The sequence below is a fragment of the Montipora capricornis genome, chromosome 11 (genome assembly GCF_036669925.1).
Source record: "Montipora capricornis isolate CH-2021 chromosome 11, ASM3666992v2, whole genome shotgun sequence".
Taxonomy (NCBI): domain Eukaryota; kingdom Metazoa; phylum Cnidaria; class Anthozoa; order Scleractinia; family Acroporidae; genus Montipora; species Montipora capricornis.
Window position 1 is genome coordinate 34,251,214 of NC_090893.1, and position 15,000 is coordinate 34,266,213.

The window sequence follows — 15,000 nt, forward strand, 5'->3', positions numbered from 1 at the left end:
AAAAAAAGAAACCCGACAGGCGGTGGCCTGGGTACGAGTTTCTAGAACTTTCTAGAAGAAGAAGAAGATGCAGCGGCGGCAGCGGCCGAGTTAACGAGCAGGCAAGCCAGTTAACAAGCCAGCCAGCCAGCAAGTTAACGAGCAAGAAAGGCCAGCCAGGTTAACCAGTTAACAAGCAAGGCCAGCAAACAAGCAAGGCCAGCAAGCTAGCAAGCTAGCGAGCGAGCAACCAAGCAAGCGAGCCAGTTAACCAGTTAATGAGCGAGCGAGCAAGTTAACCAGCAAGTGAGCAAGCGAACAAGCCAGTCGATCAGTGAACCAGTTAATTAACCAGTTAGCCAGTTTTTCCGGTTAGCTTCTCCAGTTTTCTAGTAAATTAATTTAATTTAACCAGTTTTCCAGCAGCCACAGTGGAAAGAAAGATTTGTTTGGACGACGACGATTAAAATCATTGTTGGATTTCCATCGATCCATCCATCTGCCGCGTTTCTTTCCGTCTTTCTTTCAGTCAGTGCTGCTGCTGCTGCTGCTGCTGTTGCCGCCGGCCAGCTAGGGAGGATTCCAAAATCTTTGGCGGCCGGTCGGTTAGTTTTCTGAGAAAGAAAGAAAAGAGGAAAAAACCACTCGGGGCAGGCAGGCAGGTTTAAAAGCGTCGTCGTCGTCAAAAACCCAAACAAACAAACAAAGATTCCCGATGGTCGACGGCAGCTAGTTCATTAAAGAAGAAAAAATCCACGTAAGCCAAAAAATCCATCCATGTCGCTCTTTGGCGGCGGCAACAGCAAAGACATCTTGGACGGCCGATCGACGGTAATTCCTCGGTCGAGTTTTCCGCCGATGGCTTGTCCCTAAAAGAAACATTTTGGGCTTTTGGTGAAAAACGATCCTGGCAGGGGTTTTTTTTATTTTTATCTCCACGGCGGCCGTCCAAATGGGGGTTCATTCAAAAATTAATTAAAAGCCGCTCAGCTGTCGTTTGACGACGAATCAAACCAACTTTGTAATTAGATGGCTGGCGATTCATCGAGGATAAAAAATAATGGTAGCCAAAAAAACATTTTTTTTTTTAAAAAGCCACTTGCCGATAGTTGTCGTTTCTCCAAAGGAGAAAAAAAAAATTTTTATCTCAAATTCTTTAATGGAGCTCAGCTGTCGTCGTGGTGTCGTGACGAGGAGGCGTTTTTATGACTAATGGATTTTTGGTGTTAAAAAATAATAATAATAAAGAAAAAAATGGCTGCTCAAATCGGAAGACCTTGGAAGTGTTCGGCCTGTTCGAAATCCTATCCGGACAGATCCAAGTTGCAGAGACACGAGTTTGCTTCTCATCGTCCAGAGGAACACTTTTCCTGTTCTTGTTGTAAAAGAACCTTTACGCGGCGACTATTTGATCAACCACGTCCAAAATCGGCAATGTCATCAGGGCTAGCTGGTATGTTATTTTAGTAGAAGATTTCTATTTTTTTTTAAATTTTTCAATTTGACGAGTTTTTTGTTATAATTTTTTTAGCTGCTCAGAAGCGAGAGCGTCAAAGCAGGATGGTTCGGCAGCGGCAGCCAGGTAGTAGTTGCATTTTTCTTGTTGTGATAAAGATTTTGCTTTTGACTCAGTGATTTTTTTTGTAGCCCTAGTGATTCAGACTATGTTGAGGGAAAAGACTTTGGCAAATAACTATCGACGTTTTGCTCTCCAACTGCTCACGCTGCCTCTGACCACCCACCAAAAAAGTTTTCATTGGGCACGCCACGATATAGAGGCGGCCATCACAAAGGCCGTGTTGTCAGCCTTGACCAAAGACAAACTTCGACTCGTTAAGATTCGCTTATCTTGCCGCCGCCATGCTTTTCGTCAAGACCAGGGCGTCGTCCTCACCACGCCGTGGATCGATTCAAAACAAACTGCTTTGGCAAGATGGAACGAGATCTTGAATCATCTGAAACACATTTTAGTTCGACGAGCCGCCGAGCAGTGGCAGTCGACTACGACCAAGACTCTCGAGTCGTTGGTTCAGGAGGTGCAAGCTGGAGAGATCGAAATGGAATGTGAATTTTTTTTTTAAAAATAAAAAATGGCCATGGATTGAATAAAACCTTCATCGTGTGTGTTAGGGTTATTTATTGATTTGGTTTATCGTCAAAAAGAAACGAGACATAGTGAAAACCCGTTTCGAACTTTTTTCCTCCCGATTCGGCCAGTTTTTGTTGCAGTTTTTCCAACTCTGTCAGCCATCGTTCTTCGTTTTTCGAATCGTCGATGCCGCCTGCGTTGACCGAAGAAAATCCATAGTTGGTTTTCCACAATCGAATCCTGCTGACGATTTGTTCTTCGTTTCGACAAACCAACTGGTAAATGGCTCGGCTAATGGCCAACGTAATTTCTCTTCTGTGCTTATTCATGTGGTTGTGGTTGTGGTCAATCCGTCAACCATCCACCGAAATCTCGAGCTGGTAGCGTTTCCAATGTTTTTGGTCGTTTATTTTTAAGCTGACGATAGTCACTAAGGAGGAAAAAACAAAATACTAAAAACAATGTTCAATTCTAATGTGAAAGACAAACTTAAAAATTTCCCACCGACCTGAAGGTCCGTCGTTTTGGTCGTCCAGCCATTCTTTGTAAGCGGCCATGTCTTTTTTTTGGTGTGACAAAATTTTTACTTTCTCGCCACAAAAATCGATTCTAAGGGGAAAAAGTATCATATTTATTTATCGAATGGTTTTTGGGTCTTTATCGCGATCTGCTGCCAAGAGTTTTTTCTTAATAGGCTTGTGTCTTTAGTTGAAAAACCATTAACCATAGCAGCTGCTGAATCTCTACTTAATGGATTTCTTATCTACTCCCTATCAAAAAACCTGTCGATCGAAAATTCACACACCAAAAAAAAAGTTTTTTCTTGTCAACACATTTGGCCCTCATCATGGCTGCTTCCGTTTTTACTTCTGTAAGGGCCATTGACCCTTATAGATTTTACTCTGTCTAATGCCAGACAAGGATTTTAGTCATCCATGGGGAACACACCACAGCAGTGAAAGGGGGTTAAAAACTTCTGCTGACGCCCGAAATACAACAACAAACTACAAAATCCACCATGAGAGTTTTTATTGGTCCTTTTTTTACAATCATTGTAAATTCAAAAAATTTTTCTCGTCACGTCTTTAAATTTTAAATTTACATTTCTTGTTCCATCGAAGTCCCTTAAAACGCTGCTAGCTCAGAACAATGCAAAATCACAAGAAACCAAGGGCTCCATTTTTTTTGCCAAACTCATGGTCAGAACAGTGCAAAATCACCAAAAAAAAAAGACTGCACGCAAAAACAAATGAACTCAAGTTGCTGTCAGAAAAATAAAGAAAGCTTTTTGTAAAGATGAAAAACACAATTTTAATACTCGGCAAGAGAGCTTTTTGGCTGACTCGCTACCCTCTAAAAATAAAAATTAAAAATAAAAAATGATCATCGTGGCCTCTTTTGGGTTGGCTGGATGAAATGTCGCACCAAAAAATTAAAAACATCAAAACCCGGCGGTAACTCATTTGATCCCCGACACCCCCGCCAAAGCAACAAGAAGTTCTTTCTTAGCCAGAAGAAAAAGGTCAGTCAAATCTTACCCGAAGATGGTCAAGTAAAAAAATTTTGTTTTTTCAAAACTACCTGTACAAAGGAAATAGATTTGACCCAAACCAAAAAAAAACAACTAACTAACACGAGGAGATATTTTACCATGACAGGCACGCACTTGCAAAGCCATTGCCGGATATACCTGTTGGAAGTGCGCATGCGTCGTCCTGGTCAAAGCACATGGTGTTCATATCATGTCTCTGCAGATGGTACTACAAACAGGCGAAACCGTCATGATCTGTCTGTCATACCAGGCATGCAAGTTTGAAAAAAAAGGTCATGACTGGAAGCGAGGAGATACAGTATTGTGCAAAAGTAACGCAAGCGAATTTCGAAGGCGGCCATCACAAAGGCCGTGTTGTCAGCCTTGACCAAAGACAAACTTCGACTCGTTAAGATTCGCTTATCTTGCCGCCGCCATGCTTTTCGTCAAGACCAGGGCGTCGTCCTCACCACGCCGTGGATCGATTCAAAACAAACTGCTTTGGCAAGATGGAACGAGATCTTGAATCATCTGAAACACATTTTAGTTCGACGAGCCGCCGAGCAGTGGCAGTCGACTACGACCAAGACTCTCGAGTCGTTGGTTCAGGAGGTGCAAGCTGGAGAGATCGAAATGGAATGTGAATTTTTTTTTTTTAAATAAAAAATGGCCATGGATTGAATAAAACCTTCATCGTGTGTGTTAGGGTTATTTATTGATTTGGTTTATCGTCAAAAAGAAACGAGACATAGTGAAAACCCGTTTCGAACTTTTTTCCTCCCGATTCGGCCAGTTTTTGTTGCAGTTTTTCCAACTCTGTCAGCCATCGTTCTTCGTTTTTCGAATCGTCGATGCCGCCTGCGTTGACCGAAGAAAATCCATAGTTGGTTTTCCACAATCGAATCCTGCTGACGATTTGTTCTTCGTTTCGACAAACCAACTGGTAAATGGCTCGGCTAATGGCCAACGTAATTTCTCTTCTGTGCTTATTCATGTGGTTGTGGTTGTGGTCAATCCGTCAACCATCCACCGAAATCTCGAGCTGGTAGCGTTTCCAATGTTTTTGGTCGTTTATTTTTAAGCTGACGATAGTCACTAAGGAGGAAAAAACAAAATACTAAAAACAATGTTCAATTCTAATGTGAAAGACAAACTTAAAAATTTCCCACCGACCTGAAGGTCCGTCGTTTTGGTCGTCCAGCCATTCTTTGTAAGCGGCCATGTCTTTTTTTTGGTGTGACAAAATTTTTACTTTCTCGCCACAAAAATCGATTCTAAGGGGAAAAAGTATCATATTTATTTATCGAATGGTTTTTGGGTCTTTATCGCGATCTGCTGCCAAGAGTTTTTTCTTAATAGGCTTGTGTCTTTAGTTGAAAAACCATTAACCATAGCAGCTGCTGAATCTCTACTTAATGGATTTCTTATCTACTCCCTATCAAAAAACCTGTCGATCGAAAATTCACACACCAAAAAAAAAGTTTTTTCTTGTCAACACATTTGGCCCTCATCATGGCTGCTTCCGTTTTTACTTCTGTAAGGGCCATTGACCCTTATAGATTTTACTCTGTCTAATGCCAGACAAGGATTTTAGTCATCCATGGGGAACACACCACAGCAGTGAAAGGGGGTTAAAAACTTCTGCTGACGCCCGAAATACAACAACAAACTACAAAATCCACCATGAGAGTTTTTATTGGTCCTTTTTTTACAATCATTGTAAATTCAAAAAAATTTTTCTCGTCACGTCTTTAAATTTTAAATTTACATTTCTTGTTCCATCGAAGTCCCTTAAAACGCTGCTAGCTCAGAACAATGCAAAATCACAAGAAACCAAGGGCTCCATTTTTTTTGCCAAACTCATGGTCAGAACAGTGCAAAATCACCAAAAAAAAAAAGACTGCACGCAAAAACAAATGAACTCAAGTTGCTGTCAGAAAAATAAAGAAAGCTTTTTGTAAAGATGAAAAACACAATTTTAATACTCGGCAAGAGAGCTTTTTGGCTGACTCGCTACCCTCTAAAAATAAAAATTAAAAATAAAAAATGATCATCGTGGCCTCTTTTGGGTTGGCTGGATGAAATGTCGCACCAAAAAATTAAAAACATCAAAACCCGGCGGTAACTCATTTGATCCCCGACACCCCCGCCAAAGCAACAAGAAGTTCTTTCTTAGCCAGAAGAAAAAGGTCAGTCAAATCTTACCCGAAGATGGTCAAGTAAAAAAATTTTGTTTTTTCAAAACTACCTGTACAAAGGAAATAGATTTGACCCAAACCAAAAAAAAACAACTAACTAACACGAGGAGATATTTTACCATGACAGGCACGCACTTGCAAAGCCATTGCCGGATATACCTGTTGGAAGTGCGCATGCGTCGTCCTGGTCAAAGCACATGGTGTTCATATCATGTCTCTGCAGATGGTACTACAAACAGGCGAAACCGTCATGATCTGTCTGTCATACCAGGCATGCAAGTTTGAAAAAAAAGGTCATGACTGGAAGCGAGGAGATACAGTATTGTGCAAAAGTAACGCAAGCGAATTTCGAAGGCGGCCATCACAAAGGCCGTGTTGTCAGCCTTGACCAAAGACAAACTTCGACTCGTTAAGATTCGCTTATCTTGCCGCCGCCATGCTTTTCGTCAAGACCAGGGCGTCGTCCTCACCACGCCGTGGATCGATTCAAAACAAACTGCTTTGGCAAGATGGAACGAGATCTTGAATCATCTGAAACACATTTTAGTTCGACGAGCCGCCGAGCAGTGGCAGTCGACTACGACCAAGACTCTCGAGTCGTTGGTTCAGGAGGTGCAAGCTGGAGAGATCGAAATGGAATGTGAATTTTTTTTTTTAAAATAAAAAATGGCCATGGATTGAATAAAACCTTCATCGTGTGTGTTAGGGTTATTTATTGATTTGGTTTATCGTCAAAAAGAAACGAGACATAGTGAAAACCCGTTTCGAACTTTTTTCCTCCCGATTCGGCCAGTTTTTGTTGCAGTTTTTCCAACTCTGTCAGCCATCGTTCTTCGTTTTTCGAATCGTCGATGCCGCCTGCGTTGACCGAAGAAAATCCATAGTTGGTTTTCCACAATCGAATCCTGCTGACGATTTGTTCTTCGTTTCGACAAACCAACTGGTAAATGGCTCGGCTAATGGCCAACGTAATTTCTCTTCTGTGCTTATTCATGTGGTTGTGGTTGTGGTCAATCCGTCAACCATCCACCGAAATCTCGAGCTGGTAGCGTTTCCAATGTTTTTGGTCGTTTATTTTTAAGCTGACGATAGTCACTAAGGAGGAAAAAACAAAATACTAAAAACAATGTTCAATTCTAATGTGAAAGACAAACTTAAAAATTTCCCACCGACCTGAAGGTCCGTCGTTTTGGTCGTCCAGCCATTCTTTGTAAGCGGCCATGTCTTTTTTTTGGTGTGACAAAATTTTTACTTTCTCGCCACAAAAATCGATTCTAAGGGGAAAAAGTATCATATTTATTTATCGAATGGTTTTTGGGTCTTTATCGCGATCTGCTGCCAAGAGTTTTTTCTTAATAGGCTTGTGTCTTTAGTTGAAAAACCATTAACCATAGCAGCTGCTGAATCTCTACTTAATGGATTTCTTATCTACTCCCTATCAAAAAACCTGTCGATCGAAAATTCACACACCAAAAAAAAAGTTTTTTCTTGTCAACACATTTGGCCCTCATCATGGCTGCTTCCGTTTTTACTTCTGTAAGGGCCATTGACCCTTATAGATTTTACTCTGTCTAATGCCAGACAAGGATTTTAGTCATCCATGGGGAACACACCACAGCAGTGAAAGGGGGTTAAAAACTTCTGCTGACGCCCGAAATACAACAACAAACTACAAAATCCACCATGAGAGTTTTTATTGGTCCTTTTTTTACAATCATTGTAAATTCAAAAAAATTTTTCTCGTCACGTCTTTAAATTTTAAATTTACATTTCTTGTTCCATCGAAGTCCCTTAAAACGCTGCTAGCTCAGAACAATGCAAAATCACAAGAAACCAAGGGCTCCATTTTTTTTGCCAAACTCATGGTCAGAACAGTGCAAAATCACCAAAAAAAAAAAGACTGCACGCAAAAACAAATGAACTCAAGTTGCTGTCAGAAAAATAAAGAAAGCTTTTTGTAAAGATGAAAAACACAATTTTAATACTCGGCAAGAGAGCTTTTTGGCTGACTCGCTACCCTCTAAAAATAAAAATTAAAAATAAAAAATGATCATCGTGGCCTCTTTTGGGTTGGCTGGATGAAATGTCGCACCAAAAAATTAAAAACATCAAAACCCGGCGGTAACTCATTTGATCCCCGACACCCCCGCCAAAGCAACAAGAAGTTCTTTCTTAGCCAGAAGAAAAAGGTCAGTCAAATCTTACCCGAAGATGGTCAAGTAAAAAAATTTTGTTTTTTCAAAACTACCTGTACAAAGGAAATAGATTTGACCCAAACCAAAAAAAACAACTAACTAACACGAGGAGATATTTTACCATGACAGGCACGCACTTGCAAAGCCATTGCCGGATATACCTGTTGGAAGTGCGCATGCGTCGTCCTGGTCAAAGCACATGGTGTTCATATCATGTCTCTGCAGATGGTACTACAAACAGGCGAAACCGTCATGATCTGTCTGTCATACCAGGCATGCAAGTTTGAAAAAAAAGGTCATGACTGGAAGCGAGGAGATACAGTATTGTGCAAAAGTAACGCAAGCGAATTTCGAAGGCGGCCATCACAAAGGCCGTGTTGTCAGCCTTGACCAAAGACAAACTTCGACTCGTTAAGATTCGCTTATCTTGCCGCCGCCATGCTTTTCGTCAAGACCAGGGCGTCGTCCTCACCACGCCGTGGATCGATTCAAAACAAACTGCTTTGGCAAGATGGAACGAGATCTTGAATCATCTGAAACACATTTTAGTTCGACGAGCCGCCGAGCAGTGGCAGTCGACTACGACCAAGACTCTCGAGTCGTTGGTTCAGGAGGTGCAAGCTGGAGAGATCGAAATGGAATGTGAATTTTTTTTTTTTAAATAAAAAATGGCCATGGATTGAATAAAACCTTCATCGTGTGTGTTAGGGTTATTTATTGATTTGGTTTATCGTCAAAAAGAAACGAGACATAGTGAAAACCCGTTTCGAACTTTTTTCCTCCCGATTCGGCCAGTTTTTGTTGCAGTTTTTCCAACTCTGTCAGCCATCGTTCTTCGTTTTTCGAATCGTCGATGCCGCCTGCGTTGACCGAAGAAAATCCATAGTTGGTTTTCCACAATCGAATCCTGCTGACGATTTGTTCTTCGTTTCGACAAACCAACTGGTAAATGGCTCGGCTAATGGCCAACGTAATTTCTCTTCTGTGCTTATTCATGTGGTTGTGGTTGTGGTCAATCCGTCAACCATCCACCGAAATCTCGAGCTGGTAGCGTTTCCAATGTTTTTGGTCGTTTATTTTTAAGCTGACGATAGTCACTAAGGAGGAAAAAACAAAATACTAAAAACAATGTTCAATTCTAATGTGAAAGACAAACTTAAAAATTTCCCACCGACCTGAAGGTCCGTCGTTTTGGTCGTCCAGCCATTCTTTGTAAGCGGCCATGTCTTTTTTTTGGTGTGACAAAATTTTTACTTTCTCGCCACAAAAATCGATTCTAAGGGGAAAAAGTATCATATTTATTTATCGAATGGTTTTTGGGTCTTTATCGCGATCTGCTGCCAAGAGTTTTTTCTTAATAGGCTTGTGTCTTTAGTTGAAAAACCATTAACCATAGCAGCTGCTGAATCTCTACTTAATGGATTTCTTATCTACTCCCTATCAAAAAACCTGTCGATCGAAAATTCACACACCAAAAAAAAAGTTTTTTCTTGTCAACACATTTGGCCCTCATCATGGCTGCTTCCGTTTTTACTTCTGTAAGGGCCATTGACCCTTATAGATTTTACTCTGTCTAATGCCAGACAAGGATTTTAGTCATCCATGGGGAACACACCACAGCAGTGAAAGGGGGTTAAAAACTTCTGCTGACGCCCGAAATACAACAACAAACTACAAAATCCACCATGAGAGTTTTTATTGGTCCTTTTTTTACAATCATTGTAAATTCAAAAAAATTTTTCTCGTCACGTCTTTAAATTTTAAATTTACATTTCTTGTTCCATCGAAGTCCCTTAAAACGCTGCTAGCTCAGAACAATGCAAAATCACAAGAAACCAAGGGCTCCATTTTTTTTGCCAAACTCATGGTCAGAACAGTGCAAAATCACCAAAAAAAAAAAGACTGCACGCAAAAACAAATGAACTCAAGTTGCTGTCAGAAAAATAAAGAAAGCTTTTTGTAAAGATGAAAAACACAATTTTAATACTCGGCAAGAGAGCTTTTTGGCTGACTCGCTACCCTCTAAAAATAAAAATTAAAAATAAAAAATGATCATCGTGGCCTCTTTTGGGTTGGCTGGATGAAATGTCGCACCAAAAAATTAAAAACATCAAAACCCGGCGGTAACTCATTTGATCCCCGACACCCCCGCCAAAGCAACAAGAAGTTCTTTCTTAGCCAGAAGAAAAAGGTCAGTCAAATCTTACCCGAAGATGGTCAAGTAAAAAAATTTTGTTTTTTCAAAACTACCTGTACAAAGGAAATAGATTTGACCCAAACCAAAAAAAAACAACTAACTAACACGAGGAGATATTTTACCATGACAGGCACGCACTTGCAAAGCCATTGCCGGATATACCTGTTGGAAGTGCGCATGCGTCGTCCTGGTCAAAGCACATGGTGTTCATATCATGTCTCTGCAGATGGTACTACAAACAGGCGAAACCGTCATGATCTGTCTGTCATACCAGGCATGCAAGTTTGAAAAAAAAGGTCACGACTGGAAGCGAGGAGATACAGTATTGTGCAAAAGTAACGCAAGCGAATTTCGACGAATTTCTTGGCTTTTCGTGGCTTTTCAAAGAAATTTCGCTTCAATCGAAATTTCCCCGACTTTTCCGCGAACTTTCAAGGCATCTATTGTTTTATTCCTCCCGAACTTTCGAACGATAATTCGCAGTGGATGCTAACGAGTCACGAAATTTCGAGGGAAAGTTCGCTATTTTCGATCGTTAGCCGCGAAATTTCGGAAGAAAATTCGCTTTGGTTGTTAAGCGTTCTGATACAAACTAAGCGGCTACAGTTCCTGATTTGTTGTTCAGTAAAGAGACGTAAAGAACATCTGAAATTACGGTCATCAACTCGATCAACTATTACATCGTTTGTTTGATTGTTAATGCATCCTAGCAGCTAAAAACGTCAGAGTTTCAGTACAAACCTGCCGTTTCGACCACGTGAGCAGTCAGGCAAGCAAAACTTGCACCGAGCGCCATTTGCTAGGGTAACCCCCTCATGTAACAAATCATGGCATTTCCCGCTGGGATTTCAGTCCTCGCACGAGCGAGTGTGACGTTTCAACGCCTCGCAAACCACTTTCTCAATCATTTGCTTCTTAGCACTTACGCAGTAATCATGCCAAAATACTCTAACTATGTGAGAACTCGAATCGAGCTCTTCCATAACCAAGGCCTCCATCCAGCTGGAATATTGAAGACCTTGAAAGGCGAAGGCTTAGTTGTGAGCCTTTCAGGCATCACTCGCATGATAAAGAAACTGCGTCTTACCAGCTCTGTGGTAAATTTACCTCGCTCGGGGAGACCAAGAAAGCTGTCTGTAGAAGCAAGAGCCTTCATAGATCAGCAGATGCGCAAGAATGATGAGATGACGAGCGCCAAGATCCAAAAGAAGCTGGCAAAGCGTGGAATTTCCGTGAGTTCATCCATGGTACGGAGATCGCGAAAGCAGCAAGGCTGGACTCTGCAGCGGACCGCCTATTGCCAGCTGATTTGTGACGCCAACAAAGTCAAGCGGCTGGAGTTCGCGCAACGCGTTTTGGAGAGTGGAGACACTTTCCACAACGTGATTTTTAGCGATGAGTGTTCAGTTTCCCTCCAGTCGTATCGCCGTACATGCTTCAGGATGGCGGACGAGCCCACCAAGCGAAAGCCGAAACCGAAACACCCGCTCAAAGTTCATGTCTGGGAAGAGATTAGCCGCCATGGTGCCACTAAGATTTGTATCTTTGATGGCATCATGGATGCTGATCTCTTCTGTAACGTACTAGAGACGACGCTCGTCCCATTCATCAGAAACAAACTTCCCGACCACCGGTTCATGCAAGACAACGATCCTAAACACACGTTGAGGCGAGCACAAGCTTTCTTTGAGAAGGAAAGCATTAACTGGTGGTGCACTCCTCCGGAGAGTCCTGACCTCAACCCAATCGAAGACTTGTGGCATGAACTCAAGTTCTACTTGGAATCTAAAGTCAAGCCACGCAACAAGCAAGAGCTGGTAGATGGCATAAAGAATTTGTGGAATAGGAAAGTCATGTCAGAGAAGTGTGCAAAATATATTGATCACGTTTTGCACAAGGTTGTTCCAGCTGTGCTGGAGGCCCGAGGTGCTGCAACCAAGTATTAAAAAACGGCTCTTGTAGGAGCCACTGCGCCCTGCTCCGTCGAATGCTGATTCGACATTGCACTGTAGGTCGCTAAAAACGGCTCTTTTAGGAGCCATTACATCTGATAAAAGTCAATGATCAACGATTTTTTTTGTATCACAAACAATTTTTACAGAAGTGATTTTAAATAATTGATTTCACAGTTAAACAGTAGAACTTATCTCTTCTGTTTATCAAGAAACGGCTGTTTCATGCAACTACAAAGTTTGGATAATGAGTTTCGTAATCGAAGTTTCATGTTCTGACCATGTGTGTCCACTTATTGGAAATTAAAATAAGCCAAAAAAAAAGTGCTCTCTCAACGCGCTTTTGTATTATTTTTTCGCGCGCTGTTTTTCTGCGCTGAGCCCCAACTAACTTAATGCCTGGAAAAGGCTAGTTAAAATACTAAGCGATACTACCCATCAAAATGTCTAATAAGTGATTTAATATCCAAATGCGTTTATTTACTTACATTTCTAGTCATAAGTGTAGTGAGAACTCTGAAAATCTAAAACCTTTGTTTAGCGAGCGAACACACGTTGAAGTTCACTGCTAATCTTTGAAAAATTGTTTGCGGCTGATCTCAAATGCAGGGACTTTAAGTTAGAGATGTAAATAAGCCCTGAGGGCACTTTTTTCGATTTAAAATAACATGTTCTATTAATTAGCGCACTTTTCAGTTGTATTGAGATGGTGAGGGGTGTGATATTTATGGGGCGGGTTTGTGAATGCCGCGTGAAACCATTATTTGTTATTTTGCCATTTTTCCTCGACTAAACTCAGCAGAGGTGTGACTTTTTGGTCTGAGGGGTTTTTTGTGAACCGTTCAAGCACAGCCATGAGATATTAGCATCATTTTTTTGCAACACACGTAAGATGCTCTAGAACTCATAATTATTTTGTCATCAAAGGCCTACTTTAAACGAAGCATGCTCCTGTTAAATTGAACGAAGCATGCTCCTGTTGAAATGATGAGTCTCAACAAACAAAAACAGAATGGTAATTTTTACATGCGCCGAATCGAATTGCCCAATTAAGTGCATTAAGTGCTAGTTCAGTTGAATATTCGACTGAACCAGTCGAATACACGACGAAAGATCGACATTTGATTTGAACGCCGAAGCTAATTCATAAATTATGTCGCGCTCAGCAGTTTTATTCCTATGAGGCTAGAGATTGGGCGACTCTCTCGCGCTCTTTAGCGTAAATGACGTAATAAAGTCAGCTAAATGCGTGGGGCTGAGACCGAAAACAAACAAAGCATTTTACACGAGCGTTTGACAGCCACGAAATCATGGCTATTGATACGTTCAGAGCGTTAAACAAACTCATGTTAATCGAAATATCGAAGTACTGAAGTTAATCTGCGAAAACGAAAGAATCATTTTTGATACTCTCCCAGACAAGATTTTGTATGTGTACTACTTTAAAGTGCCACGTGGAAGAGGGATAATTTCCTACACAGCTGACATGTGATGACTACACTAATCAAAATGGGCTTATGTTTTGTCTCTTTTGGAATGAAACTAAATTCAAAGTCTTCACTTGTGGTAAGTTTTACTTATAGTTCTCATTCTTTCTGTTTGTGACTGAACTCTAGTTCGGGGGCGCGTTGAAAACCATCGTCATGTGAAGAAGACTCGAGATAAATTTTTGGCCAAATAAAACCACCACCCCTCCCCCCCCCCAAAAAAAAAGTCTTGCACGAGCAGGGCTCGACCATCTCCCTGAAAATGGTTTTCGCCAATAAAAAACCATTCGCTACTCATTTTCTTGGTGTTAACTAAAAAAGGGAATTGGAAGCTAAGGAGAATGACAAAAGGGAGACTGAGCCTATTTGAAAACCTTTCGGCCTCCCTTCCCTTGTGTTTTCTCTTTCGTTTCATGATGGCGAATATTGGGAGCTCTTGGTCCCTGGCTGGTAAGAGTTCGGGTTATTCGAAACATGTCGTTGATCCATTCAAGGCTCTTTATAGCGTGAGGAAGGAAAAGATTCAAAGTATCCAATGTACGTCCTCTGCAGCAGCAAGACCTATTTCGCTTTTGATCAAAGAGAGCAAAAAAAGATTCGGCGGGCTTTACACTATTTGTTGGGTGACGTTTATATCTTTCGTGGCAGAGATTCGACCGATTTTTGATTTTTGGAAGAGCATGGGTTAGTCAACTGCAATTGCGGACAAGACGAAGAAACCCTATTGGGTTTCACCTCCTATGAGATGGGGAGCGTTTTCTCGCGGTACTATCATGAAACGTTCCACGAGTATCAAAGTGCGACCACTGCGGAAGAGAAAACAGAATTATCTTGTCTCATTGTTCCGAGATCATGATAATGTACAAAAATTTGAGAAGGAAAAGTGGATTTTTAAATTTATCTGAAATCAAGAATCCTGAAATTACAACCGAACGGCTCGCTTATCATTTTTCACTTTACAAACTACGAAGTTTTCGATCAGTACGCCAATTCATACAGTTGTGAATTTTGTGGTCAGATCTTTCAACTCATGAAAGAATACAAATTACACAAGCGACACGGCGCCTGTCCGAAACATCCAAGACACCACTACCACCAGTAGTGGAATTGTCAACCTCAGAAGAAGCTGGTGGGGTGTTACTTCGGCGAGCGAATGTGTTTCGCCACGCCTTTGTTAAAGTGGTCTTTTGTCTCGGGTCTTCATCTAATTCTTCCTGGGTATCAAGGGAAAGAAAATTATTGGCAATGTTATATCAAGTCGAAGAAGAAGAAGAACTCAGTGAACCAGAAGAGATGGAATCAGCGAGCGAGGATGAAGAAATAGATGAAAGACTAATTGAAGTGTTCCTTCTCATGCACATTAGACCAAAGT

The 15,000-nt window shown here is 41.2% G+C and overlaps 1 protein-coding gene and 4 long non-coding RNA genes across 5 annotated transcripts; 1 reads left to right on the top strand and 4 right to left on the bottom strand.

The window, feature by feature from the left end:
- Positions 1-404: 404 nt before the first annotated feature.
- On the top strand, positions 405-2,060 carry LOC138023851 (uncharacterized). The gene is made up of 3 exons (XM_068870934.1): positions 405-1,432; positions 1,511-1,561; positions 1,627-2,060. The coding sequence occupies exons 1-3, from the start codon at positions 1,234-1,236 to the stop codon at positions 2,058-2,060; spliced, it is 684 nt and encodes a 227-aa protein (XP_068727035.1). The 5' UTR covers positions 405-1,233.
- A 41-nt stretch (positions 2,061-2,101) lies between these two features.
- On the bottom strand, positions 2,102-2,980 carry LOC138023852 (uncharacterized). The gene is made up of 2 exons (XR_011126803.1): positions 2,577-2,980; positions 2,102-2,498 (listed from the first exon to the last, which is right to left on the bottom strand). It is a non-coding gene; the product is annotated as an uncharacterized lncRNA (long non-coding RNA).
- A 1,317-nt stretch (positions 2,981-4,297) lies between these two features.
- LOC138024487 (uncharacterized) lies at positions 4,298-4,928 on the bottom strand. Its single transcript, XR_011127021.1, has 2 exons — positions 4,773-4,928; positions 4,298-4,694 (listed from the first exon to the last, which is right to left on the bottom strand). It is a non-coding gene; the product is annotated as an uncharacterized lncRNA (long non-coding RNA).
- A 1,567-nt stretch (positions 4,929-6,495) lies between these two features.
- LOC138024486 (uncharacterized) lies at positions 6,496-7,207 on the bottom strand. The gene is made up of 2 exons (XR_011127020.1): positions 6,971-7,207; positions 6,496-6,892 (listed from the first exon to the last, which is right to left on the bottom strand). It is a non-coding gene; the product is annotated as an uncharacterized lncRNA (long non-coding RNA).
- Positions 7,208-8,692: 1,485 nt separating this feature from the next.
- LOC138024488 (uncharacterized) lies at positions 8,693-9,323 on the bottom strand. The gene is made up of 2 exons (XR_011127022.1): positions 9,168-9,323; positions 8,693-9,089 (listed from the first exon to the last, which is right to left on the bottom strand). It is a non-coding gene; the product is annotated as an uncharacterized lncRNA (long non-coding RNA).
- Between the last annotated feature and the right edge of the window lie 5,677 nt (positions 9,324-15,000).